Source organism: Callospermophilus lateralis, chromosome 17, assembly GCF_048772815.1.
Source record: "Callospermophilus lateralis isolate mCalLat2 chromosome 17, mCalLat2.hap1, whole genome shotgun sequence".
In the NCBI taxonomy this organism is placed as follows: Eukaryota; Metazoa; Chordata; class Mammalia; order Rodentia; family Sciuridae; genus Callospermophilus; species Callospermophilus lateralis.
In genome coordinates, this window is record NC_135321.1 from 77,917,987 (window position 1) to 77,945,520 (window position 27,534).

The 27,534-nt window shown below is 49.5% G+C and overlaps 1 protein-coding gene across 1 annotated transcript in view; it reads left to right on the forward strand.

Moving 5' to 3' along the window:
* The window catches only part of LOC143382734 (E3 ubiquitin-protein ligase RNF213-like), a 108,568-nt gene that overhangs the window by 42,873 nt on the left and 38,161 nt on the right, over positions 1–27,534 (forward strand). The window contains exons 17-35 of the mRNA XM_076836931.2: positions 4,113–4,293; positions 6,507–6,680; positions 6,859–7,008; positions 9,796–10,382; positions 11,155–11,320; positions 12,342–12,559; positions 13,510–13,650; positions 13,760–13,924; positions 14,916–16,068; positions 16,962–17,155; positions 17,363–17,518; positions 18,151–21,759; positions 23,350–23,486; positions 24,019–24,114; positions 25,036–25,154; positions 25,871–25,990; positions 26,424–26,551; positions 26,959–27,103; positions 27,389–27,527. Coding sequence (XP_076693046.2) covers positions 4,113–4,293; positions 6,507–6,680; positions 6,859–7,008; positions 9,796–10,382; positions 11,155–11,320; positions 12,342–12,559; positions 13,510–13,650; positions 13,760–13,924; positions 14,916–16,068; positions 16,962–17,155; positions 17,363–17,518; positions 18,151–21,759; positions 23,350–23,486; positions 24,019–24,114; positions 25,036–25,154; positions 25,871–25,990; positions 26,424–26,551; positions 26,959–27,103; positions 27,389–27,527 — 7,778 coding nt within the window. The remainder of the gene's footprint in view (positions 1–4,112; positions 4,294–6,506; positions 6,681–6,858; positions 7,009–9,795; positions 10,383–11,154; positions 11,321–12,341; positions 12,560–13,509; positions 13,651–13,759; positions 13,925–14,915; positions 16,069–16,961; positions 17,156–17,362; positions 17,519–18,150; positions 21,760–23,349; positions 23,487–24,018; positions 24,115–25,035; positions 25,155–25,870; positions 25,991–26,423; positions 26,552–26,958; positions 27,104–27,388; positions 27,528–27,534) is intronic.

Below are 27,534 nucleotides of genomic sequence, written 5' to 3' on the forward strand. Positions count from 1 at the left end.
AAGTGCCTGCCAGTTCCAAGGCCTGTGCTGACCAGGATTGGGTCCTTGGTGCCCCCTCCCTGGCTTGGGCCTCATGCTGCAATCCAGTGCTCTCTACCCACTCCTTGACATGCAACTTGGCTTCCTCTGCAGAACCCTGTGCAAAACCACAGCCACTCAACAAGCCATCGTGCAGCTGATCTGGTGGACTGTGCCTCCAGTTGCCATTGTGATCGCTGCCACTGGTTTGTTTGTGGTCTGTTAACTCTTGCCCAACAGATATGCAGGAAATGACCCCAAGGTTGACAAAACATCTATGGAAGGAAGCTTCTGAAGTTAAATAGAGTCCATCCTTGTTGGGGTAGAACACTTGCCCAGCATGGCCCTGGGTTCTATTCCCAACACTGCAGAAAAAGAGGGGAAAGATTCTGCCGTTTCACTTAGCTTTTTTCTGCAAAGTGGGAGGAGGTTCTGCCCCAGGACATTGCCCACACAGTACCCTGAGGCTCCCAGGGTCCTTCTGTATTTCCTGCTGGACACTTCATGCCCTGCACAAGCCTCAGCTACACTGCTGACCAGTGGAGTCGTGAGAAGCAGAGCTCACTTTTTCTAGGGAAACAGGCTCTAGTCTTTTTACATAACTAATACTTCTAAGGCTTTCATTTGTTCTTTTCTCAGTGCTTTAGTAACATGGTAGCCACATCTCCTGTCACTCACCCTTGGAAGCCAAACTTGGGGGGAGTGGTGTGTTTCAGGTGTGGGTGCCACCGGCACAGTCTACTTGGCAACATTCTCATGAGCTCAGAAAGAAAATGCAGCCCTTCAGCTGCGGAGTCTGCCCTCCACCATGCTGGCCCCAAGCCCCTCCCCAGCAGCACCTAATCTTCCTTCCTCCTCCACAGACTACTCAGGTGTCTCAGCAATGAAGTCACACAGGCTGTGGCCTTGGGTGCCTGGCTTCGTTGAGCATGTGTTCAAGGTCATTCACTCTGGAGCACCTGTCAGTACTTTGTCCCTTTTCATGACTACATGTTGCTCATCATATGGACTCAGGGGCCTTTTATGTTCCACTTGTCCTGTGGTGGACATCCAGGCTCTCCCTGATAGCTGTTATCAGTCTGCTGCTGTGGACCTCCACACATGGGTTTGTGTGGATGTGCTGTTCACACTCTCACGCCTGTGGTGGAGTGGCTGGATCACTTGGTACCTGTGTGATTGAAGGACTATCTGTCCCTTTCCCACAGTGGCTGGAGCATTTCCATGTCAGCTGCCAGCCTAGGAGGGACCTGACTTCTCCACACCCCCATAGCCTGTGCTCTCAGACCTGTGACTGTGCAGTTTGGGGGTGTGGAGTGGTTTCTCTGGTGACTTTGATAGCTAGGACCTGAGGTACCTTCTCATGTTTTTTGGCTATTTCTGTTTTCTATGTCTTTGGGCAAATGTCTACTAGAAAGAAATGGCAGTGGAGACATGGACAGATGTGAGGTGAACCCTCATAGCTGCGGTCAACAGACTTTTTGACAAGAGTGCCAAGATCACTCAAGGGGTGAAGCACAGTGCCTTCCTCAAATGGTTAATTGGGCTCTATGTCTTTCCTTTGTTGTTGATTATGAGAGTTCTTTGGATAATCAGGTGCAAATCTCCTGTCAGATATGTGATCTGCCAGCATTTTCTCCCATTCTCTGGATTGTTTTCACTCTGGGTGTTTTCTTTAGAAGCACAGAACTTTTAATTTCTTTTTCTCTCTCTCTTTTTGTAGTAGTAGGGATTGAAACCAGGGGTGCTCTAACACTGAGCTACATCTCTAGCCCTTTTTATTTTTTATTTTGTGAAACAGTCTCACAAATTTGCCCTCAAACTTGCAATATTCCTGCCTCAGCTTCCTGAGTAGCTGAGATTACAGGTGTGCCCCACCACTCCTGGGAAGGCTTTTACTTTTGGAAAAATTTAATGTGTCTTTTTTTTTTCTCTTGTTGCTAGTAATTTTGACATCTTGTGCTAAATCCTGGGTCATGAAGATTTACCTGTGTCTTCCTCTAAAAGGTTTTTGTTTTGTTTTTGGCAGTGAGTGTTAACCTAGGACCATATGCTAATACGTGCTCTGTTAAGGAGCAACCCCCTCTGAAAGCTCTAGAGTGTTAGCTCTTAACATTAGTTTCTTTTTCTATGTGGTATGAGGTAAGGATCCAGGTACATTCTCTTGCATGAGGAGATCCATCTGTTCCAGACCAGTTGAGGAAGGCACGGTACTTCACCCCTTGAGTGATCTTGGCACTCTTGTCAAAAAGTCTGTTGGCCACAGCTGTGAGGGTTCACCTCACATCTGTCTATGTCTCTACTGCCATTTCTTTCCAGTAGGTTGTAAAATCAAGAAGCATGAATTCTCCTGATTTGTTCTCCTCTTTTTGTATTGTTTGCTATTCTGGATCTCTTGGGATTCCATATGAATTTTAGAATCAGTTTGTCAGTTTTTGCAAGGAAAGCAGCTGGGATTCTGACAGGGATGGCTTTGAATCTGTAAGTCATTTAGGGGAGTGTTGACCTCTTAACAATGTCACATCTCATGGCTTCTGAACCTGGAATGTCTCCCCATTTATTTTGGTCTTGAAGTTTTTTCAACAGTAGTTTGCAGTTTGCAAGTGGTGAGGTCTGCATTTCTTTTTTGAAATTTACTCCTAAGTACTTTATTCCTTTGCTATTGTAACAAATTATTTTTTCAGGGCTGGGGTTGTGGCACAGTGGTAGAGCACCTGCCTAGCACTTGTGAGGCACTGGGTTTGATCCTCAGCACCACATAAAAATTAAATAAAATAAAGGTGTTGTGTCCATCTACAACTAAAAAACATATTTTTAAAAATTGTTTTCTCAAATATGTTTTTGGATTGTTCATCACTAGCACTGGAAACAGGGCAGCACCTCGTCTCTGTGGCCTACAGCTTGGCAGGCTCATTTCTTTTCTCTAGCGGGGTATCCGTGGGAGAGTACCTTCTTTGAAGTTTTGACATAGATGACCATGTTATCTGCCTGTAAGTTAGTACTTCCTTTACAATCCCAATACTTTTTTTTTTCTTTTCCCTACCTAATTGCCCTGGATAGCAACTCTGGCACTGTGAAAGGAGTGAAATTGGCTATCCTGGTCTTGTTCTTGGAGTTTTGCCTGATGCTTCTTCTGTATCTATTATAATGGTTGTGTCACTTTTTTCTATCAGTATGATGTATTCACGTTTTTGTGTCTGCGTGTGTGGACTGGAGATGGAATCCAGGGGTGCTTTATCACTGAGCCACATTGCCAGCTCTTTTTGTTTTTCATTTTGAGACAGAGCCTCACTAAGTTGCTGAATCTAGCCTCCAACTTGTGATCCTCCTGCCTCAGCCTAGTGAGCTGCTGGGATTACAGGCATGTGCCCCTACACTAGGCTTATTAACTGATTTTTGATGTAAAAATGTGGTTTTATTCCTGGGATAAATCTCACTTCCCTATGGTCTATGACTTTTTATTCATTGCTAATTAATGTTTTCTTTTATCCTGTTAAGTGTCAAAAGTACCTGTTATTAGTTCATCCTGTGTTTTTTATTGATCACTGAAACTTTTTCATTTTTTTACAAAAATGTGAATGCAAAGAAGAAAACTGTTTTGTTTCTTGGTGAAGCATCAGAAGGAGAATTGGAGTGTCTGTGGTGTTTGAGGGCAGCTTGTGATGTAGTAAAGTTTTCCTCATCTTGTTTTTGGCATTTTTCATGACAGGCAAGTCTAAGAGAAATACAGAAGCTGACAGTGAGCTGGGAGGGTGTGTGACTTGGGGTTGTAGGGGTGTGTTTGTGCATCTTCAAACCTCTGGCACCTCACATAAGGATCCAGGTCACAGGGCAATGGAAATGACCTAGGAAATATTTAGTATTTTATGTTTCTTTTCTTTTTGCAATACGGGGGATGAAACCCAGGGCCTCCAATAGGCCAAGCTCCCCACTTACCAGGGGGTAGCCCAACCTCTCTTCTGTATTATTATTTTTTTGAGGCACTATAAAACTAGCTTCAGTAGATTTATGAAATGCTCTTGGGTGCTAACTTGTGTCATTAAAAAACAAATCAGTAAAATCTTCTCAACTCTCTCTTTTAATTCATTTTCTTTTAGTCTCAGATCAGTGTCCTGGAGGGAGTCTCTTGTCATGATTTGCAGAAATTTGGCAGCCTTGTGTCTGCTGTGATCACCAAGTCCTGGCCCAGGAACAACAGGGAGTCTGTGGAAGGCCTGGATGAGATTCTTGAACACCTGCTCACGGGGCCTGATGTGAAGCAGCTCTTCAAGTTGTACGGTGCGTGTAGGACTGGTTGGAGTTGCTGTCCTTCCTTGGGCAATAGAACAGGCAAGGTACTTGACCTGGTCCTCAGCCTGAATGTGCTGAGGTTTGGTAAAGGCAGGATGCATGGAGGTGCCCAGGCAGGTGTTAGGCATAAAGAGCTTCTAACACTAGAACCATTGTCTGCTGAGTGCCTGCTGAATACATGCTCCTGGGGGGGGCACACGGTCCTTGAAGCAACCCCTCTGAAAGCCCCCAAGCCCCTTGATTTCCAGATGAGGGAATGGAAGTGCCCAGGGCACATTGCTTAACCAGGGTGTTGGAGACTCACTGTGTCCAAGATAACAAATGATTAGAAATCAGTCCAAGCCCAGCTTGCCTCCCTGTGAAGCTCATGTGTCACATTTTGAGACCAATATTGATAACTAACACAACATGAAGTGACTCTTCAGCTATCACCTTCCCAAGTGCGTTGCCCTGGAATTGATGGTGCAGGTTTAGGTGTAAATTGCTAGATTCAGATCCTGTAGTGGGAAAGCACTGGTGTGGCAATAAAAACCCAGGGCCAATGATTGTCTCAGCCAAACCGGCTGCTCTGTTCTACACCAGGTCATAGGCAGGAGTAGTGTGTGGTCCTGAAGGTGGCTGCTGTGTGCACGGGCCACAGCAGCCTGCTGGGGAAGAGTTCACTGTCACACTCCACAGCATGCATTTAAGGCTCCTCCTTGTCTTTTCCTGGCTTCATGGTTCTGTTCCTTTTATCACTGAGTAAAGTCCCCTTGTCTGGATGTGCCTGGGTTGGTCCATTCTCCCACTGAAGGTCATCTCAGCTGCACTCTGTGTGGGGGTGATGCTGGGGATGAACCAGGGATTCAAGCCTGCTAGCCTAGTACACTACCACAAAGCTGCACCCCAGCCCCCTGTCATCTTTGTTTTGTTTTTTTTAAAGAGAGAGAGAGAATTTTTTAAATGTATTTTTTAGTTTTGGGTGGACACAACATCTTTATTTTATTTTTATGTGGTGCTGAGGATCGAACCCAGCGCCCTGCGCATGCCAGGCAAGTGTGCTACCGCTTGAGACACATCCCCAGACCCTTATCTTTGTTTTTTATGCTAAGAATAAACTTGGTCTTCTCATAATACTATATGAACCTCATATTACTGTGAGATAAATAGTCTGGCAGTTAAAGTAGTCATGTTTTAAAATATTGTCCTCTAGTTGCTCCAAAAGCTCATATTCCAGGTTTTGATCCGCAGACAAGATAGGCAGAGAATGAAGCTGCAGCATGGATCTGCCTCCTTCCTGGGTGCTGTGCAGATGCTTCCCTGCACCCGTGGAGTGGCTTGATGTGAGCTTGTCCTGTTGCAGTTTATTTTCCTACTACTGCAGGGATTCTCAAGACAGGTGTGCCAGGTTTCTGTACTTGTGACTAAAAGGCTCAGGGGTCACTCCAGTTGAACTGGGCTGACTGGGGTATGCCAAGTAAAACATAAATGACACAAATACCTTTTTGTTTGGGGTCGCAGTGACAGCTCCTCCGACTTTAAGGGTCCGTAGGAAGAGAGAGAGCGAGAGCAGGTGCTGACCCCTTTTATTGAGGAGAAGCTATTCAGATGAGGCAAGGGGTCAGGTTTCAGGGGGCTGAGTCTATCTTCATGATGTCCACTGTCAGCAGGTTGACTGACACCTGGGTAGGCCACACCCAAGGGCACAGTAAGAGAAGGGGACACACACAAGGCACTTCCATGGAAGATTCTATCGTAAACAGGGCAAGGGGTTATATTACAAAGGAACAGGTGAGCATAGCTTCACCCATGGGGCTGTAGCAAGACACACCTATGCACAAGGCACTGTCCCTCAAACCCAAGAAGGATGGGGAAAGCTTTGCCACATTTCTGTGACTGAGTGCCTCAGCACCCAGCCAGGGAGTGTGACTCAGTCACATGCAAGGTTGGTCTCCCACAAGGTGAATTTCCAAGAATATCATATGTAGGTCAAGAAGCACGTTCACTGTAGCATGGGCTCAGGACTTCAACCCTGAGCACTGTGGTTCTCCTGGCTGACTTTGGCCATTGGAAAGTCTCCTCCTCCCAGTCAGGAGATGCACTAGGTTAAGACCTGAACCTCACAGGTACAGGCATAGCTGAGTGGGCATGGGGCTGGCGAGAGGTTCTAATGGCCAGGAGAGGGGAGGGCCGCATGCTCATTGTGCTCGCTATCTTCTCAGGGACAGATGAGAAGCTCTTAGCCAGCCTCACAGAGGACGCCAAGAGGCTGATGGCTGCCGCCAGCTCTGTCTTCACAGAGGTTGCTGGTGATGTCCTGAATGGGTCCATATTGGTCAGACGGTTGGAGCTGATCCTGAAGCACAAAAGTCAGTTTCTGGACCTGTGGCAGTTAGGTGAGCTGAGGCCAGGCTGGTAAGAAGCCTATGTTCACATGTGTGCTGGCTGTCCTCCTCTCTACCACCAAGTGGGGGCCTCCTTGTCCTTCTGATGGTGACTGTGGGGCACTCCCAGGGAGAGAAAGGGGTGCTGTGAAGTTTGTTTCCTTTAGCTGACCTTGTCATGGTTTTCCAGAGACACAAAGTTCTTCATTCCAAGAGAAAAATTGTGACATGGAAGAGACGCTGGACTGGAGGATGGGCGAAGTCATGTTTCTGAAGAGAGAGAAGAGACAGGTGGACAGCCTCCTGAGGCTGTGTGGGAAGGTGAAGCACCTCGTCCAAGGTACTGCTCCTGCAGTCACGCTGGACACCCTTGAGAGCTGTCACGGGGATGAAGCAGGCCACAAATAGAGGGGCCTTATTTTTCAGGGAGAAGCTTTTAAAAAACATTCTTGACCCAGTTTTCAATGCATTTGCCCAGGGAAGCAGCTTCCCCTTGTACATTCTTGTTTGTGTGCCTCTACACCCGTTGATGTCCCCGATTTCCCAGTGTCAGTGTCCTATGCTGGCTTCCCAAGGAGGGGAGGTGTAGATCTTTCTCCAGTCTGTGCCCTGAACATGAGGCTGCTTGCTGCTCTGTCACTCCCAGTGGTGTCCTGAGTTACTGTCAGGGGTCAGGGTCAGGCCTTCGCCATGGTGTGAACACAGGATTCACAGGCGAGCCGTGCGGTGGACCATGGCCACTCCACAGTTCTGGCATAAAGTTTCTGTAGCTGGTGGAATTGCATTTCTTGCCTTGGTACTTTCTTTTCCCCTTTTTCATTGTGTTTATTTCAAATTCAGCCCCAAACTGTACCATCTATCTGTGTGGATGTCTCTGAAGAGTCTCCCAGGACAGAGGGCTTATTTTCCCTAGCGGGGAGGTGGCCCTTAATCTCCTCTTGGCCTCTGGGCTGGTAGGGCAAGTCCTGCATCTCTGGCCTGTGCTTGACTACTGTTTGACAGAGGGTGGCATCTACTGCTTGCTGGGACAGGGACACAGGAGGCCAGATACAGAACTGTGACCCTGCTGTAGGTTGATCATTGGGCCAGGGGCAGAATTTCCTTCAGAGTGCTGCCTGAGTGCTGCATTGGGATGTCAGATGCATTCTCGCTACTGATCCTCTGTATGGAGCTTGTTGTCCTTCTCTGGATGCTCTTGAGAACTGTCGGGCCCTAGTGTTCTGAAGTTGACATTAATCTGTGTCTGGCCTTGGGTCTCTTTTCCATCTCTAGGATGGGGCACTGGCAGGTCTCAGCCAGAGAGCTAGTCTTAGAGCTCTAGGGTGTTCTCCTGAATTGGCTAATTATGCTTTCCCTATTGCAGGGTGCACATCAGCAGCTGCTGGGCCTTCTGGCATGGTTGCCTGACTCCCATGACATCTCTCCTGCTTGGGCTTCACTTCCTGAGCCTTCTCTTCAATCTCCTCCTGTAACCTGGTCATTGAATTCTTCATTTCAGCTCTTATATATAGTTAATTTGAAGGCACTCCCTTTTTTCTTTTCTTTTTTGGCACTGGAGTTGAACTCAGGGGCACTCGACCACTGAGCTACATCCCCAGCCCTATTTTTGTATTTTATTTAGAGACAGGGTCTCACTGAGTTGCTTATTATTTTTCTTTTGCTGAGGCTGGCTTTGAACTCGTGATCCTCCTGCCTCAGCCTTGCCAGCCACTGGGAATACAGTGTGTGCCATCGCGCCCAAAACTTTTTTTTTTTTTTAAGATATTTTTTTAGTTGTAGATGGACATAATACCTTTATTTATTTATCTTTATGTGGTGCTGAGGATAGAACCCAGTGCCTCACATGTGCTAGGTGCATGCTCTACCACTGAGCTACAATCCCAGCCCCTCCTTTTCTCTTGAAATATTCATTTATATACTATGTTCTTGTGGTTCATGTTTGCAGCATGTTTTCCCGTTTTTTTTTTCTGTTTCATCCAAGTTGCTTTTATCTGTTGGCTTTCTTTCTTTCCTTTTTTTGCATGTTGGGGATGGACGCTAGGCTTTTTTTTTTTTTTTTTAATGGCACTGAGGATTGAACCCAGTGCCTCACATATGCTAGGCAAGCATTCTACCACTGAGCTACACAATCCCTATTGGCTTTTTTGGATATATTTCCCACATTAAAACTTTTTCTGTTCTGATTGGAGATTTTCGTTTATCTGTATGAATACAGTCCCCACAGGTGGATGGACAGGCAAAGGGATTCTGGGCTGTGACCTGTGGGGCTCTGTGGCTGCCCTTAAATTGACCTAGTCCTTGAGGCTTCTCTTGTGAGCTGGTCATATTTGCACCCCCTGCCTGCTGCCAGATTTCTGGAGCCAGAGGGAGAGGAGGAGAGTGAGCCCCCACTTTTATTCCAGTTTTCCTGCCCTGGTGACTGTGTCATCCTCTTGGTCCTTAGATTGAATACTCCCTGTCCTCTGTAGCTGCCCAAGACAGTGTGTGTCTAGAAGTAGCCTCCAGGCCAGAGAGCCCTTGACAGGGGCGGGCAGCCCCCATCTGCCTCCAAGGTGGAGGTGGACTCTCACCAATTGCTTCTTAAACAGACTTTGAACCCAATTCCAGTTCCCTCTCTGCCTCCCCCAGTCTAGGGTGACCTTAACATCTAGTGTCCTTGAGTGCCAGAAACTTGTGCTGGGCCTGGCTGAACTCACCTCTGCTGTGTCCTAAGGGTCTCTGTTCTCAGGCCCCAAGTGTCATTTGCCACTGGTATGGCCATCTTTCTACTTCCCAGGTTGTGTTGTTATTGGGCTTCTTTTCTACTGTCCTTGTTCCTGCTGGTTATGATGTTTTAAAAGCATTTTCTAATCTGTCACTGGAATGGGATTTGGGAGGGAGATGGATTTGTGTTTCCAACTGTTCTCTCCACACAAGAGCTTCCAGTCTGTTCTTTATCATGAAAACTGTTAATCAATCCCATGGCAGGGTGGAGGGGAGGAGGGATGAATTCTTCCTAAGAAAAAAAATCCCATAAATAATATTAATTTGTGTTTTCTTAAAGAAGTTATTAGAAATACTAGGAAAGTAAAATAAGATGCTACCGTGACTAGCATTTAACTTCCATGTTTCCTTGTGGTTTCCAAAGTGGATTTTGGAGAGATTGAAGCAAGACACTCAGAAGACCTGAACTGCAAAAGACTGAATGAAGCCATGAGGGTGAGACAGCCGGCGTCCTCAGCCTGCAAGCTGATGACGCACTATAACCTGGACCGTGAGGTCCAAAGAATGGCTGCAAGGATAGACTCGCTGATGGACAGCCACATCTTCCAGATCCTCTGGGAAGAAGCTGCAGAGTCATTAAGCCATCCCCAAGGAGAATCTGAAAGACAAACCCTTGCGCTTTTAGAGGCTTATGAGTACTTGTACTCGCCTTGTTACCAGAGGTTCATGAAACTGTATCAGGATCTGAAGTCAGGAGAGGTCACCTTTGGAGAAATTAATGTCTTCTTCAAGGACTTTGTAGATAAATACAATGACCTGACTTTAGACCTCCAGATCATGTGTGAAGTAGACCCCCAGGCCCAGAGGGGCTGGATCTCAGAACGTGTTAAACAGATCAAGGAGTATCATAGCCTGCACCAAGCAATCAGCTCGGCCAAGGTCATCTTGCAGTTCAAAAAGGATTTTGGATTGACCGGTGACTTCAGTGTTATTTACACTTTAATAAACTTTGTAAGTTATTTGCTGGGGACTCCTGGGAGGTGGGGGCCTACCTCAGACTCCTTAGAAGCCCCAGGTTTTCTGGGAAGATCAGTGAGCCCCTCCAAGGACTCTCATCTGGGCTGCACTAAGTCTGGAACATTCCAAGCCCTGGGTTTTTACCTTTGCTTGAGACAGTGTGACTGTTCCTTAGCTAGTGAGTTTTCTCGGGTCTATATGAGAACCAAAAATTCAGGGTAGAAAAACCAACCTCTTTCCAGAGGAATCTCATCTCTTTAGGTTATGAAAGTAAAAAGGGAAATATTTTGTCATCTGTCCAGGTACCTCTCCTAGTTGCAGTGGGAATGCCAAATGGTACATTGCTCCTGTTGTAGCTCAGGCCTGAATCTCTTCCTGTTTCTTAGCCTCACATTTCTAAGGTGTGTGGATTTTCAGTAGAGGCAGGTATGTTAATGCTTAAAATTTAACACAGAGTGTGGAATTGTCTATACCTAGACTTGAACCCTTCGGTAAATCTATGAGTAACTTCCCCAGAGAAGCTAACAACATGGACCTGGCTGGGCTGCTGTGAGGAGCAGGTTTCAAAGTCTATGAACACTTCCTCACAGGACCTGGGTACTGGGGACAGTGGCAACTGCAGCTTAGCAAGGAGGGCTGTGGAGGTCATGCTATCCTTGGTGCAAGAATGTGTCAGGCTCTGCTATAGCAGCTGCTTGTCCAGGCATCCTGGAGGGCAGGTGTGGGTGGTTGCTGGAACAGCCCATAGCAGAGCTTCATCTTACAGATTGATGATTTCGAGGCCACCCACCATGAGAGGCTGAACCAGATCAGCCCACAGCTCATCCAGGCCAAGAAGCTGTTGCAGGACATCAGCGAGCCCCGCCGCCAGTGTCTGGAGGAGCTGGCCCTGCAGAAGGAGCTGGTCAGCTGGCTACACGACGAGCTGAGAGGTATGGTGGGAGCTCAGCTTCAGGTGTTTGCCAACTGGGGTTCCTGACCTTAAGGATGTCCTGCCTCAATCATGTGCATGTGTCGGGTTGGGGGGGCAGTGTCTGCTTCTAGGCCCACAGTGGAGTTTGCATCAGGACAGCTTTTCAGACTTCTGGTTAAAACTGTTTTCCTTTGTTGCTCTTTCCATTTGTGGACACTGGCATCATTTTCATAAGCATCCTGACTCCTTTTTCTCCTTCAAGCTCATTCTGCCAGAGGCCTAGGCCCTCTGCCCACAGAGGGGTGTTGCTGCTGTAAGCTTGTGTAACCTGTGTACTTCTCTTCCAGCCTAGGGCTGGGCAGCCTGTGTGGTTGTGTGGACTAGATAGAGCCTATGTGGTTGTGTGAACTAGATAGAGCCTGTGTGGTTGTGTGGACTAGATAGAGGCAGGGGAGGAGAGGTAAGAAAGAAAGTTCAAGGAGGTGGAGCGGGGACAGCACTCACACACCACCTCCTGCTGGCCACTGAGGCGTCACTGGCTCCAGCTCTCATCCAGAGCTTTGCTGCTTCCACCTTGTACTCCTGAGTCTGCTTTGACTTACATTCTTTGATTAGTAATTAACCTAGGGGAATTATCTCAGTTTTTTAAATAACTGATTGCCCATTATTATTATTATTTTTTTTATTAGTTGCTCAAAACATTACAATGATCTTGACATATCATACATTTGATTCAAATTATTTACCAATGGAACGTGTTTTTGTTTGGGTGATAGTGTTTGTAGATTAAAGGAAATAAGGTACACACAAGCCTAGACCAGTGCCTGGGACATTGTTTGGTAAACATTAGATGCTGGTCAGTGGTGTCATCATATGCTGCAAAAGAAAAGGTGTCCTGGTGTCCTAACGGAAGGCAGGAAGTGCCACACACGCTAGGTGTTTACCTAGTGTCTATCGATGGCCTCACGAAGGATCTTGCCCCAGGTGAGAGTTGTGCAGCATCATGGAGTGGTCCTGTGCTGACTCCCTCTCTGCCCCAGGCATCACCGAGCTCAAGGTATTTGTGGACCTGGCCTCCATCTCAGCTGGAGAAAGCGACATTGACGTGGACCGGGTGGCCTGCTTCCACGATGCTGTGCAGGGCTATGCGTCCCTGCTGTATAAGCTGGACAAGAAGGCAGGCTTCAGAAAGTTCATGGAAATTTTAAGAGAACTCTGGAAGGCTCTGCAAAATGACCCCCATCTGCCCAGTAAGCTGGTGAGTTTTGTTCCTGATTCCAAGGTGTGGAGGTCTTGCAGCCTTGGGAAGCAGCTGTGCTTTGAGGGCACGTGGGCATGGAGGCGTGTAGGCAGCCATTTAAACTGATGTTCAAAACCAGATTTTCTTCACTATGGAAATGCTTTCTTTGTCTTGGGTTGGAAGAGAGCTACAGAGCTGCATGTCAAGAGCAGTCACCACCCTACAGGACAAGTGTGGAAAGAGCACAGTAGGAAGTGTGTGAAAGGGTGTGCAGCAGTTTTCTCTGAATTTAGTAACTGTCCTTTTATTTAGTTACTTTTGGGTATTTTTCACAATTGATGTTGATTAATTTTTTTATCAGAAAAAAACATTTAAGTAAACTCCCTGTACCAGCGTCTGAGTAAACTTACACTTGTAACTCACCCAATGAGAAGAGATGTCCAGAGGCCTGCACCAGCCTTGGGACAGTCCTGTATGTAGTTGGAGGGTGGGGAGATGGACAGAGAGCAGTTTGCAGTTTTTCTGCTAGAAGCTCATTTTTGGTTGCGATTTTTTCTGTTCTTCTGGTCATTCTCAGGGACCAATGCAGGACATTAAGAACTTAGGGCTCCTGTTCAGTCAACCATCTCTCCTCAAAGGGCCTTTGTTCTGGGAACCCAGGAGGATGGTGGCCTGCCACCAGAGAGCACAGCCTGTGGCTATCTCACCAATCAACCATAAGTGCAGGCCAAGTGCATTCCAAGTGTCAGCTAGAAACTTGGCACCAGTGCAGCCACAATGAGTGGTCAGGGTCCTGAGGAACAGGCAGGGGTACCTGAGGCAGCCTCAGGCACTGGGCAAGAAGTTATGCCTGGAGCCCTGGAGGAGGGTGGCTGGAGTTTGCCCAGCAAGGGCAGAGGCAGGAGGAGGACATCCAGGAAGATAGTCATTCGAACCCTGGCCCATGTTCTCTGCTTTTATCCCAACAGCGAGATTCTGCTAGGAACTTGGAGTGGCTGAAGACAGTGAAGAAAAGCCATGGGTCCATTGAGCAGTCATCTCTGTCCCTGGCCACAGCAATCAACAGCAGAGGCATCTATGAGATCAGGGCATCCACAGGCGACCAGAAGGTGAGCCCTCCCAGATTCCAGGTGCAGTGTTGGTGGCATGCACTGGCCTGCTGCAGAGTCAGCGTTTTAGCCACCAGAAAATGGCTTCTAAGCATGTTTTGCCTCCCAGATCTCCCCAGATGCCATCCTGCACCTGATCCTCCCTGGGGGTCACAGTGGCCTGGAGCCAGAGCGCTCCTACACTTTAGAAGAGCTGAAGGATCTTTTAAACAAGCTGATGCTGATGTCTGGCAAGAAAGACCACAAGAGTATGGAAGTGGAGAGGTTTTCTCAGGTGAGCAGGTGCCCTGTTGCCTCAGGCTGGGCATGCTCACTGCCCTGCTTCCTGCAAAGGGGAAGGGGCAGGGGTTGGCTTCTGGTGGACAGAGTGGCTCCAGAGAGTGGAGCTGGTGGGTCTGCAGGGTGCACCTTGCCTGGAGCCACATCTGAGGTGGAATAGGCCCTGGAGGCCCTGGAAGCCCTGGAGGCCCTGGAGGCATCCTTTAGATTTGTCACCACTGGTGGTTAATCAGCTGCATTTAGCAGGAGGTGACCAAGTAGATAGTTCTGAGAAGAAGTATGAATGGCTTCATTTACTCTGTAAATTGGCAAAGTCAAACACCTCAATATTCTAATGGGCACTCTTCATCAAAACTAAAGTAACTGAGCCAGGTGTGGTGGCACATGCCTGTAATACCAGTGACTCAGGACGGAGTCAGGAAGAGTGTAAGTTAGAGGCCAGCCTCAGCAACTTAGTGAGATCCTGTCTCAAAATGAAAAAGGGCTGGGACATAACTCAATGGTATAACACCCTGGGTTCAATCCCTGGTAGCAACCCCCCCCCCAAAAAAAAAATAAACCAAAAAAACCCTAAAATAATTGTCGACATAGGTTGTTGGTTTTTGTAATAGTCTCTCTCTCTCTCTCTCTCTCTCTCTCTCTCTCTCTCTCTCTCTCTCTCTCTCTCTCCTGTTATAGGTTTTTTCCTTACAGTTTATTTTCACTTCACAATTTACATTTTTTCCTCCAGTGCAGCCATGGAGCCAGGTCCTGGCACATACTAGGCAAGTGCTCTACCACTGAGCACAGTCCAGCCCACATCTTATCTGCCACCTGATCTCTTCCTGAAGGTGGCTGCCCTCTCCCTAGGCTTTTTGTGTTTCCCAGTGACCCTGTGGGAGGAGTGAACCCAAGCTCCTTGACTTAGAACCTGTGTATGTCTAGATTAGCATGTCCCCCTGCAGTAGCTCACTGTGACATCTGCCTTATGCCTCTGTTTCCCCTAGTTATTCTGCCATGTGCAGTGGCTTGTGCAAGCCTTCCTGAACCTGTACTCTGCGGGAAACATGCTGTTCCGGACCTGGACTGCCGAGGTCTACTGCTGCCCTAGGAATGGCGTCTCCATCTGCATGGACTTCCACTTGGAGTTGGTGAGCCAGCTGACAGAGAGTGGGGACGTCCCCCAGCTCCTGGAAGCCCTCTGCAGGCAGATGGAGCACTTCCTGAATGACTGGAAGGAGCTGGTGAGCAGGAAGCGCAGGGAGCACTTCTACCTCAACTTCTACACAGCCGAGCAGCTGGTCCTCCTGAGCACCGAGCTCAGGAAGCAGAGTCCCAGCGAAGCTGCCCTCATGATGCTGTCCTTCATCAAAGACAACTGCACCCCGGCTGACGTCTTAAGGGCCACCAAGGGATTCAATGAGGCTCCCAGACACCACGTGAGGACAGTGATGGGAAAATTACCTCCATTGCAATCTGCTGAGATCAGCCTGGTGACCAAGCTGAGGGCCATCATGGAACAGTCCCTGGAGAGCATGAGTGTCTTTCTGCCTGGCTGCCTGGACCTGGAGGCCCTGGGCCATTGTCTGGCTCGCCTGGCCAGGATGAGCGGGCCTCCTGTGGAGCGGTCTCTCCCCATGGGCCTGCAGGCTGGCCAGCCCAACCTGGTCTTGTGTGACCATTCTGAGGTGCTGTTGGCTACCGTGGCCATCTACATGCAGGCCCCAGGCCAGCCCCTGCCCACTTTCGATGAGGTGCTACTCTGTACCCCAGGGACCACATTTGAGGAGGTGGCCCTGTTCCTGCACCGCTGCCTGGCCCCGGTTTCCCAGGGGCATAAGGTCTACAGCCTGCTGTTTGCAGATCAGCTGAGCTATGAGGTGGCCTGCCAGGCAGAGGCCTTCTTCCGCAGCCTGTGCACACAGTGTCCCCGGGAAGACTACCAGCTGGTGCTGGTCTGTGATGCGGCACGGGAATGCTGCTACCTGCCCTCAGCCTTCAGCCAGCACAAAGTCCACCTCATCCCCCAGGCACCCCTCCATGCCATCCAGGACTACCTGGCACATCACTACCAGGTCCCAGCACAGACTCTGTCGGCAGCAGCTGTGTTCAGAGACCGGATGTGTGTGGGGGTCGTGGCCTCGGAGAGAGCCGGAGTTGGTAATGAGAGCGCTGGGGTGGGCAGGCAGTCTCTCAGGGCTTCCCAATGACCCCTGCCTCTGCAGCAGTGGGCACCTCAGATGACACCCTCTGCAGGTGGGAAAGTGAGTCTCAGGAGGGTCTGACTCCCTGCAGTCAGTGCTTCCTCTAAAAGGGCCCCTTTCCACCCAGGTTGCAGTTCCTGGGAGCCCAGCTCCTCCTGGCATGGACTTCTCTGCAGGTCACTTTTTTCTTGTGTGAACTCTTGACCTCTTTTGGGTCACATTGGTGTGATCAGAGGAGGCACAGCTGCTCTGGCTCCAGGAGAAGAGTGCTTTGCACCCTCCCTTCAGTCACTGTCATGTGTCCTTAATAAGAGGTGGTGACTTCCATTCTGTTGATTTCATCCCATGAGCATCACTGTGCCCTGTCAGGACAAAACCTGCCCTCCCCTCCCTGCTCAGGACATGCCTCTGCTTTTACTTTATTATACTTCCACTGCTGTCATCATGGAGAGTGCCAGGATGCTGAGTGGGTGACAGCTAGGGACTCTGGCTTCATGGTGCAATTATGCTCTAATCTGATGTTCCATTGCATCAGTTTTGATTTTTACATAGAGAAGTAACTGTTTTTTTAAAAATGGGGATTTACCTCAGGGGTGCCCTATTGCTGAGCCATATCCTCAGCCTTTTTTATTTTTTATTTTGAGACATGGTCTCACTAAGTTGTTTAGGGCCTCACTAAGTTGCTGAGGCTGGCCTTGAATTTGCAATCTTCCTGCCTCAGCCTCCCAAGCTCCTGGGATTACAAGTGTATGCCACTGCTCTTGCCTAAGAGGTAACTTCTAATCTCTCTGGATTCTGTTCCTCTTGGTCCAGGGGTTGGGATCTCATTTCCTTATTTTAACATTACAGGGAAGTCTCTCTATGTGAAGAGATTGCATGAAAAACTGAAAAAGAAGTTAAATAGTGAAAAGGTGCCTTTAAAGATTGTTCGGTTGACTGACACTCAGGTGGATGAGGGCCGCATCCTGGGCTCCCTCCTATCTTTCTGGGATGCTCAGTTTCGGAAAACGCCTATGATATTCCACTTTGATGTGACTGCTTCGGTAAGTGCCTATATGGTAGCTGAATGGCCACATCAGAAGGTGTAATTCCAAGGGCCCCACTTGCTTCTCCCTGTATGAAGAGTCCCTTCTTTTTACACCTACCTGTGGTCAGTACCCTTCTCTTTAGGAACAAGACAGGAGGGTCCTGGGGGTTGGAAGAAATGGTTGGCGTTTGTGTATTTTCAACCCATGCTTCTCTGTCTTTAGGTACAGACTGGAACTTGGGTTTTTCTTTTCAAACTCCTCATTTTACAATACCTAATGGATATAAGTGGGAAAATGTGGCTTCGGAACCCATGCCATTTATATATCATTGAAATCCCAGTAGGAAATTCAGTACTGCCAAAGAGGTCTTCAAAGCTGGTAAGCACACAGCACACCTTTGCTGCTGTGGCCTATGGCCTGAGTTGACACATCTTAATTGTTTCCCACTTTCATGTTCAGGGAGCAGCGAGTATGTGTAAGGCGAAATGCATGCTTAGACTTAGATCTTAATGATGTCTGGAATGAGAATGCTCTCGTATTTATGGATTGGCAGCGTCTTGCATTTGTCTGGATCTGTCAGATCCATGCTATGTCTGGGTTGAGTCTCACCTGTGCTGAGTATTCAGGAGATTCCTCTGTTGATGGCCATTGTCTCTTTTACTTCCAGTGAAGATAACAGGGTGACTTTGCACATAGAAAGCCATTATCTGGTGGGAGTTCTATGGTCGCACATGTGTTCGTGCTTGGAGGAGAGATCACGCCACAGGAGGCTGGGTTGGAAATGGATTCCTGGTTAATAATACAGCTACTGTAGTTGAGCTTCTTTAATACCCTAAGGTGCAGATGCCAGCCTCTGTGAATGAGAGGCTGCAGAATGCAAACAATCGCTGTGTATTTAAGTGATTGTTTTCATAAAGGCCGATCCTGAGTAGATCGCGTGGAGGGTTAATATACATGGGCATCTTTCAGGAAATCAAGTTCTAACTTCTATTTATATCTCTTCTTTGCAGAATCCACATGCCCCCCAGTTTAGTTTTCTTGACATCTTCCCCAGAGTCACCTGCAGACCTCCCAAAGAAGTGATAGCCATGGAGCTGAGTCCTGAGAGAAGCTTCAGAGAGCCTGGAATGGACGAGCGAGAATTCCGCAGTGCCACTTTCCAAAGACCTTACCAATATTTAAAAAGATTCCATCAAAAACAAAACCTAGACACATTTCAATACCAAGCAGGCTCTGTTGAAGGTACCCCAGGGGAGTGCATCCAGCACCTCCTCATATATTGTGGGGTCATCAACCCCTCCTGGTCTGAGCTCCAGAACTTTGCTCGGTTCCTCAACTGTCAGCTCAAGGACTGTGAGGCCTGTATGTTCTGTAATCCAGGCTTTACTGGATTTACACTACCAGGCTTCAAGAATTTTGTGGTCACCTTCATGATCTTCATGGCAAGAGACTTTGCCACACCAATGCTTCATATCTCTGACCAGAGCCCAGGGAAGCACATGGTCACCATGGATGGGGTTGATGAGGAAGAGCTCGCCCCCTTCACTCTCCGGAGGAGGTGGGAGTCAGAGCCTCACCCATATGTGTTCTTCAATGGTGACCACGAGACCATGACATTCATAGGCTTCCATCTTCGGCCCAATGAGAATGGCAGCATTGACGCCATCAACCATCTCAATGGGAAGATAATCAAGAAAGATGTCATGACAGAAGAACTGTACAAGGGGCTGTTGCTTCAGAGGGTGCCCTTTAATGTTGACTTTGATAACCTGCCCAGACACGAGAAACTCTCGAGACTCTGCCGGCCACTAGGAATTCCTCAGGCCCTTGATCCCGATGAAACATATGAGCTTACAACAGACAACATGCTCAAGATTCTGGCCATTGAGATGCGGTTCAGGTGTGGGATCCCAGTTATCATCATGGGAGAAACAGGCTGTGGGAAAACCAGGCTCATTAAATTCCTTAGTGATCTGCGGCGTGCTGGTGCCCAGGCTAAGAACATGAAGTTGGTCAAGGTTCATGGAGGAACAACCACAGCCATGATCCACTCCAAAGTCTTGGAGGCTGAGAAAACTGCCTTATATAATAAAGACCAACACCAGTTGGACACCATCTTGTTCTTTGATGAAGCCAACACAACAGAAGCCATAAGCTGTATCAAGGAAGTCTTGTGTGACCGGACCGTGGATGGCCAGCCCCTGGAGGAGGACTCAGGCTTGCACATAATAGCTGCCTGCAACCCTTACAGGAAGCACTCCCAGGAGACCATCTGCCGTTTGGAGTCGGCTGGTTTGGGGTACAGGGTCAGTGCAGAGGAGACAGCAGACAGGCTGGGCTCCATTCCCCTCAGGCAACTGGTGTACCGTGTCCACGCCCTGCCCCCGAGCCTGATTCCTCTGGTGTGGGACTTTGGGCAACTGAATGACACTGCTGAAAAGCTCTACATCCAGCAGATTGTGCAGAGACTGGTGGACCATGTCAGGATCAGCGAGGACGAGACTCCTGTGATCACAGAAGTGCTCTCTGCCTCTCAGAAGTTCATGAGGAACACTGAAAATGAGTGCAGTTTCGTCAGCCTCCGGGATGTGAAGCGCTGTGTGAAGGTGTTCACGTGGTTTCATGGCCGCAGCAAGATGCTCTTGGTGAAGCTGAACACCTTTCTCTGCGAGACCAGTGTCAGCAAAAATAACTTCAGGAGAGACCCTGTCCTCTGGTCCCTGGTGCTGGCAGTGGGGGTCTGTTACCACGCCTCCCTGAAGGAGAAGGAGTCCTACCGCAGAGCCATTTGCAGGTATTTTCCAGAACCATATGACGACAGCGGGGTCATCCTGGACGAGATCACGCACGCACAGGATCTTTTCCTGAGTGGGGTGCCTCTGAGGAAAACCATAGCCAGGAACTTGGCTCTGAAGGAGAACGTCTTCATGATGGTCATCTGCATTGAGCTGAAGATCCCCCTCTTCCTGGTGGGAAAGCCCGGAACCTCCAAATCTCTTGCCAAGACCATCGTGGCAGATGCCATGCAGGGGCAGGCCGCGCACTCCACTCTCTTCCGCAGCCTGAAGCAGGTCCACCTGGTGTCCTTCCAGTGTAGCCCCCACTCCACCCCACAGGGCATCATCAACACCTTCAAGCAGTGCGCTCGCTTCCAGCAGGGGAAGGACCTGCAGCAGTATGTGTCTGTGGTGGTGTTGGATGAGGTCGGCTTGGCAGAAGATTCCCCCAAAATGCCCCTGAAGGCTCTGCACCCACTGCTGGAAGACGGGTGCATTGAAGGTGATCCTGCCCCCCACCAGAAAGTCGGCTTCATAGGTATTTCCAACTGGGCCCTCGACCCTGCCAAGATGAACCGGGGCATCTTTGTGTCCCGCGACAGCCCCAGTGAGAAGGAGCTCATAGAGAGTGCCAGAGGGATCTGCTCTTCAGACAGCCTGGTGCAGGACAGGGTCCAAGGGTACTTCGCTCCTTTTGCCAAGGCCTATGAAACAGTGTGCAGCAGGCAGAACAAGGAATTCTTTGGGCTTCGCGACTACTATAGCCTCATCAAGATGGTCTTCGCCACCGCCAGAGCATCTAACAAGAAGCCTTCTCCACAGGATATTGCACAGGCAGTCCTTCGGAACTTCAGTGGCAAAGATGACATCCCTGCCTTGGACATCTTCTTGGCCACTTTACCTGAGGCCGGGTGTGTGGAAGAGGTCAGCACCCTGGAGCTCATCAAGCAGAACATTTTCAGGGATATGAAGATGGCAGCAGTGGGGGAGCTAGAAGGAGCTGAATCCCGCTACTTGCTGGTGCTGACCAAAAACTACATGGCCCTGCAGATCCTGCAGCAGTCATTCTTCAGTGAGGACCAGCAGCCCGAGATCATCTTTGGTTCCAGTTTTCCCCGGGACCAGGAATACACCCAGATCTGCAGAAACATCAACCGGGTGAAGATCTGCATGGAGACCGGCAAGATGGTGGTGCTGCTGAACCTGCAGCACCTCTATGAGAGCCTGTACGATGCGCTCAACCAGTACTACGTCTACCTCGGGGGTCAGAAGTACGTGGACCTCGGGCTCGGCACCCATCGCGTCAAGTGTCGGGTCCACCCTGACTTCCGTGTGATTGTCATTGAGGAGAAAAATGTGGTGTACGAGCAGTTCCCCGTGCCCCTCATTAACCGGCTGGAGAAGCACTACCTGGACCTCAGCTCGGTGCTGCAGGGGTGGCAGAAGAGCATTGTGCAGGAGCTCATGCAGTGGGCAGAGCAGTTTGCTGACGTGAAGGCCCATCAGTTCCTGGCTGGGCACAAGTACAGCCCTGCTGACGTCTTCATCGGCTACCACTCTGACGCCTGTGCCTCTGTGGTGCTGCAGGCTGTGGAGAGGCAGGGCCCTGGGGACCTGACACAGGAGCTGTATCACAGAGTATCTGAGGAGGCCAAGCTGATCCTGCTGGACTGTGCCACACCAGATGCTGTGGTGCGGCTGAGCACCTCCAAGCTGGGCTCATTTGCTGCACAGACCCTGTCCCAGGAATACTGGAACAAGCAGCAGCACCACTCCTTTGCAGATTTCCTCCAGGCCCAACTTCACAATGCGGACCTGGAGCGCCACGCCATCTTCACAGAGGTGACTGCCCCCAGAGCCTTTCCTTTTTCTTTCACCCAAGAGCCCTTGCTCTCTGTTTAAGGCACTGTTAGTCTGGAAAACCGGTATGTCCCCTCCATGTTAGGCACAACGAGGATAAGTCCATTTTGGTCTCTCACCTGTTTGTGAGCAGAGCTCTCCTCTGACAGCAGCACTGGGCACAACTTCACTTCCCAGGGGTCTGGGCCCACCCAGGATATAAGTGATCGGCCTGCTTCTCATCCTTGGACAGCCTAAGAGTAATGGACGAGGATGCCTCCCATTCAGGTGCCCTTAGTGTCACTGCAGCCAGGTGGGGGCATGGATCATAGGTGGTTCTCCTTAAAAAACACCGGCCTGCTGTGACGGCTGGCTGGGTATGCGTCAGAGGCAGAGGGATCCTTGGGGCACAGGTGTTGAGTCTGAATTTGCATCTGTGCAGGAGACCAGGAAGGGACTGCTGACAGAGCTTGAAATTCAAGCTGTGAGTGCTGGGTTGTGGGGATGGGATAGGTGGAGAGACATGTGGAGGGCCTTGTGGACAGCCTTGGGCTTGGTCTTGACTGCACAGAGAGGAGCTATGGATGAAAGTGTACGTAGACATGCCCCAATGACTGGGTGATGGAAAGACAGTGGAGTAAGAGAGTGACATTGAGAGGATAGATCTGTCAGGAAGTTCTGGCATCGTGCAAACTGCAAATGGTTAGCAGGCAGCATGGGTGGGCTGATCATCAATTCCATGGAGGGTGGCAGGAGGTGGAGGACAGCCTTCCTGAGCTCACTGTCGCTTTGTGCTATCATCATGGAGACCCCAGGAAGGAACGATGGGTTTGGGAGCCAGTGGTGACCTCTGTTTTGAATAGGTTTGGATGTCTGCTGTGTGGTTGGATGTAGGAATAGGAAGCTTGTCAGTCAGGACAGGCCCAGAGAAGGGGTCTAGATCCAGGTGGAGTGGCACATGTCTGTAATCCCAGTGGCTTGGGAGGCTGAGGCAAGAGGATTGAGAGTTCAAAGCCAGCCTCAGCAACTTAAGTAACTAACTAAGGCCCTAAGTAACTTAGCAAGACCCTGCCTCAAAATAAAAACTAAAAGGAAGGGCTGGGTTATTGCTCAGTGGTTAGACACCCCTGCATTCAATCCCTGGTACAAAAAAAAAAATGGGGTCTGGAGAGCTGAGGTCCTATGTGCCTGGTGATGTGCACTATGAGTTGTGGTCCATGGCAGAGAATGGAGAACTACTGAGGGGAGGGAGCGTTGCCAGTGGCTGACTCCTGATAGCATGAAGTCGGATTACAAGAAGAAATGGCATTGTGCTGAGCCCTAAAGGATCAGGAGGCTCCCAGGTAAGGAAAAAAGCTGGAAGAGAGACATTGACCTCTCAGGAGGAGATCAAGGCATCTTTTAGTCAGGGCAAGTCTTCTCTCGGCCATCTGTTGACCCTGGAGGTTCTGCTTGCCTCAGCCACTCCTTGTATATAAAAACTGCTCTGGGTTGGGCTTCTTTCTGTCTGAGTGCCCACTGGCCCTGGGTTCTGACCTGGTGCTCTGTGCTCTTACTTAAATTCAGCTGATGGCTTGTGTGCCCATGTTGCAGGTCACCACCTTCTCCAGACTGCTGACGAACTGTGACTGTGAAGCTCTAGGGGCAGAGGTGAAGGGCTTGGCCCCTAAGCCTGTGATCCTGTCACTGCAGCAGTTTGACACTGAGTACTCGTTCCTCAAGGAAGTCCGGTGAGGTGCCCTGCCTGCCCATCACCCTTGGCCCCTGCCCTGGGAACGTGGTATTGCATGCCAGGGTGTGGTAACCACTTGTAAGGAACTCTGAGTACTATGGAGGCTCATTGCTCAGCCTCCTGGTATGCTTTTCTGGCCCCAGTTGTAAGACAGCCATGTCCGTCTGTCTCCTGAGCACTGTGTGGTCCTTTTCTTCTCCAGTGGATTGCATCCTCACCTTGTGGAGGGAGACCCCACCTGGATGCTGGGTTCTGCATGGCCTGTGTTTCCCTTCACTTTGTGGAGTGTTGTGATCCATGTTTTTTGCTTTGTTTTGTTTTGCTTGTGCTGGGGATTGAATCCAGGGCTGCTCTGCCACTGAGCCACATCCCCAGCCCTAATTTTTATTATTATTAATTCTGAGATAGGGTCTCGCTGTGTTGCTAAGGCTAGCCTGGAACTTGTTACCCTCCTATCTTAGCCTCCTGAGCTGTGGCTGCCCATGTTTTAGGACAGACGACTCACTTGGGTGATTCTTTTTTTCTTTCAGAAGCGGCTTAATGAAGACAGCCAGACGTAAAATCCTCATTGTCCAGATGGATTTTGATGATGGCGCTCACAGTGCTCAGCTCATTGCGTCAGCTAAGTATGTTCTCAGTAGTTTTCTAGGAAAACATAGGAAGCCAAAATCTCCCCAGGACATCCTGAAGAATTTTTTCCATGAAAACAGTGTGGAAATAAGAATGACTCTCCCTCCCAGCTCCTGACATGGGCTAGAGAAGATAGAGAGTAAAGGATGAAGGAAAAGGCCAGTAATGGCACAGAAATTGTGGAATGCAAGATGTGTTAATAATGGAATTTTTGTAGTGTTTAGGAGAATGTGTTAAAGCTGCATTTGCAGTCATTTGCAGTCCTTTTTTGATCATTTTGATTTTGAATCACATAATTAAAATTAAAGTTCAGTCTGGGATGTAGCTTGGTGGTACAGCACTTGCCTAGCATGTCTGAGGCCCTAAGTTTGATCCCCAGTACTGTCTAAAAAGAACAAAAAGAATTTATCATAAGTTTAAGGGCAGTAAGACTATATAAATAAATTAATATTTATTGAACATTTTTGTGGTGTCCATAAATCTGTTGCTTTCATAATTGCTGTGTTCTGTTACCTCATGTAATTAAGAGTGACTTCTGCCCCTTTAAAGTACTGGGAGCCTAGTACAAGTTAAGGCCCAGCCAGATCCTATAGGGAGGTGGTCTGCGGCCACTGGGTGTGCAAGGGCCACCGTACCACACTGTACTTTCTCAAAATGGGAAGGCCAGTAAGCCCCAACCTCTGGCATGTGGGTGCCCTGAGACCTGCAGGGCGGGTGAGGATTCTGATCAGCAGTGAGAGGTAGGAAGTGATCCTGCCAATTGGAAGCCACCCTTCTCCTCTCGTGAGAGATGTGGTGGCCCCTGGAATTGTGTGGAATGTGGTAAAGCCCCAACAGCTCCTGGAACGCGGCAGCCATCTCACACCTTAGCTTTTGCTCCATTGCTTGCTTTGTTTTGATTTTTGTTTTCTCAATAGGTATTCTGCTATTAATGAAATCAACAAAATACAAGGAACTCAGGGCTGCGTCTTCATCTATTTCATCACAAAACTGTCCCGGATGAGGAACAGAGCATCCTACGTGGGATTCCATGGAGGTAGGGCCGAAAGATGAGTGACTGTCTTTAAGTATGTCTGAGCTGCCTCTTGGGGTCCCATGCTGCATCTAGGTCAGACACCAACCCCATCTGTCTCTGGGCTTCTCTGGGCTCACTGTTCACAGCCATCGCTCTGGGACTTGCTGCTGCTATGTCAGCATGGCCTGAGTGCCAGGACACACTCCTGCTCCCCCTCTTCATTATACAAATGACTCAGAGATCTTCCCCTTTCACACCAGCCCTAGGGCTGACTCCTTTGCCTGCTCCTTGGGGAAGTACTGTGTTCAAATCAGTCCATCCCTTTTTCTGTGGAAGGTCACTAGCTGGCTTATGTAAGACAATTGGTATTTTGGAAAGAGGGAAACAAGTTTAATAATTTCATAGATGGAAAGCCAAACTGTCAGCACCTTGTAGCACTTTCTAATTATGGGACAGTAAGTATGGTAAGATGCACGTAAAGAACTGTGAACAGGATCCATGGAGCCTTTGCATGACTATATAAATCAGCCTCCACACCCATGTTGATGGTGAGTGTGCTGATGTGATGTAGGGGGTCTGATGGGTTTTGGTGTGTTCGGGGATGTAGGCTTTGAGGTACCAATCATCACTCTGACAGTAGTGTGATTGAGCATCTGGACAGAGGAGTGCCCCTGCTCCTGACAGACAAGAAGAAAGCAGAAAGATATGAGAAGACTTGGTGGCTTTGTTCTTCACAGGGCTGTGGCAGTCTGTGCACATTGATGACCTCCGGAGGTCCACAGTCATGGCTGCTGATGTGACTAAGCTGCAGAGTGTCACCATCAGCCAGCTGTTCATGTCAGGAGGCAGCCCAAAGTGTGAGTTGCAAGGTGGAAGACTGCAGAGGTGGGGGCGGAAAGGCAGGTGAAAGGTGCCAAGTTAGGCAGCTTCCTGTGAAGCTGGAGTCAGGACTGCCACATTTGAGTCCCCTTTGAGTCTTGGCACCTGCCCTCAGCAGGAACTCAGAATGTGGCACTGAACTGCTTGGCTCATGGTCAACATAACCAGGGCCTTGGGAAGGCCAAGGAGCAGCACCTAGTGTATCAGCTGGTGTGCTGTGGCTCATGTGCCAGCCCTCAGCCCAGGCTGTGGGGCACCTGACTAGTGGATGACGGATGTCCCCTTAACTGGGGCTGCCACTGAAGCTTGGGACAGGAAACCCTGGAGAAGCTCAGCCTAGGCACAGACCTGGTACTACCCACCCCCTTCCTTCTCCAAGTGGTGACTTGATTGTGTTCCCTTCATTTGCAGCGAAAGGCAACCAGGAGGAGGTGATGGAGGCAGAGACCAGCAAGTCAGGGGAGGTGGCAGAAATGGAAATGGAAAAGGAAGGTTCTGAGGAGATGGAATGGGATGCCGCGGACCTGCGGGGTAATGATGTGAGTTCTCCTCTGTTCCCCTGTGGCTGCAGGTGGCTGAGCTGGAGGAGCACAGGCAGCTGTGCCAGCGTCAGGCTGAGTCTTGCCTTCTCTTTATGCTGGAAGGGTAGGGGACTTACCAGGACAAGATCTGCCTTTCCCTTCTTTATGAAGGCTCTTAGCTCTAGGAACTGCCCCTTAACCACTGGCCAAATTCGTGAAGTCGGCCACCACTTGCCAGTGGTCCTCTGGGGGTTGGGCAGCACACCGGGATCAGCCGGGGGAGGTCAGTAGGTCAGCTTCACCATGGAGACTGACCACTGTTGATTTGAGCAGGTGGACATGAGGCCACCTTCTCGTGTGGGTAGCGTAGCTTTTACCCACCCTAGACATGGCAGCAGCAGACCATGTGCTGTCTCTCTTGGCAGGCACAGATCCTGGACACCACCAGACTGCTGAGGAGCTGTGTGCAAAGTGCCGTGGGGATGCTCAGGGACCAGGAGAGCTGCCCGCGCAACATGAGGAGAGTCACCATCCTCCTCAGCCTCTTGAATGGGGACAGTGTGGGCAGTGGTATGAGTCATGTCCCTGCTTCTCATCCTAGTCCAGCAGGCCCTTCCTGAGCAGTGGAAAGCAGGTGGCTGAGTATGGCGAGCTGCCCTTCTAGGTTCCTGTGGCTTGGCAGATGCAGCTGGCATAGCGGGAATCTCAGGACATCTCATGAATTTTGCTCTAGAGTTGGCCTGGCCAGAGGACCTGTAGCTTCCCTCTGCAGGGGAACTGGTCAAGCAGCACAGCAGAGCCTCCAGCTTGGTGCCCACAGGTGGACCAAATTATGTCCCTTCTGCCTTTTCACAGCTGCGTTCTTGCGGGTATCCAAGATGCGCCTCTCTGTCCTTCTAAAGAAGCAAGAAGAGAACCAGCTCTGCAGTCTGAAGGAGTGGGTGGGGCGAGAGGCTGCGAACCAGGATGCACTCCAGGAGGCTGGCACCTTCAGGTACTGC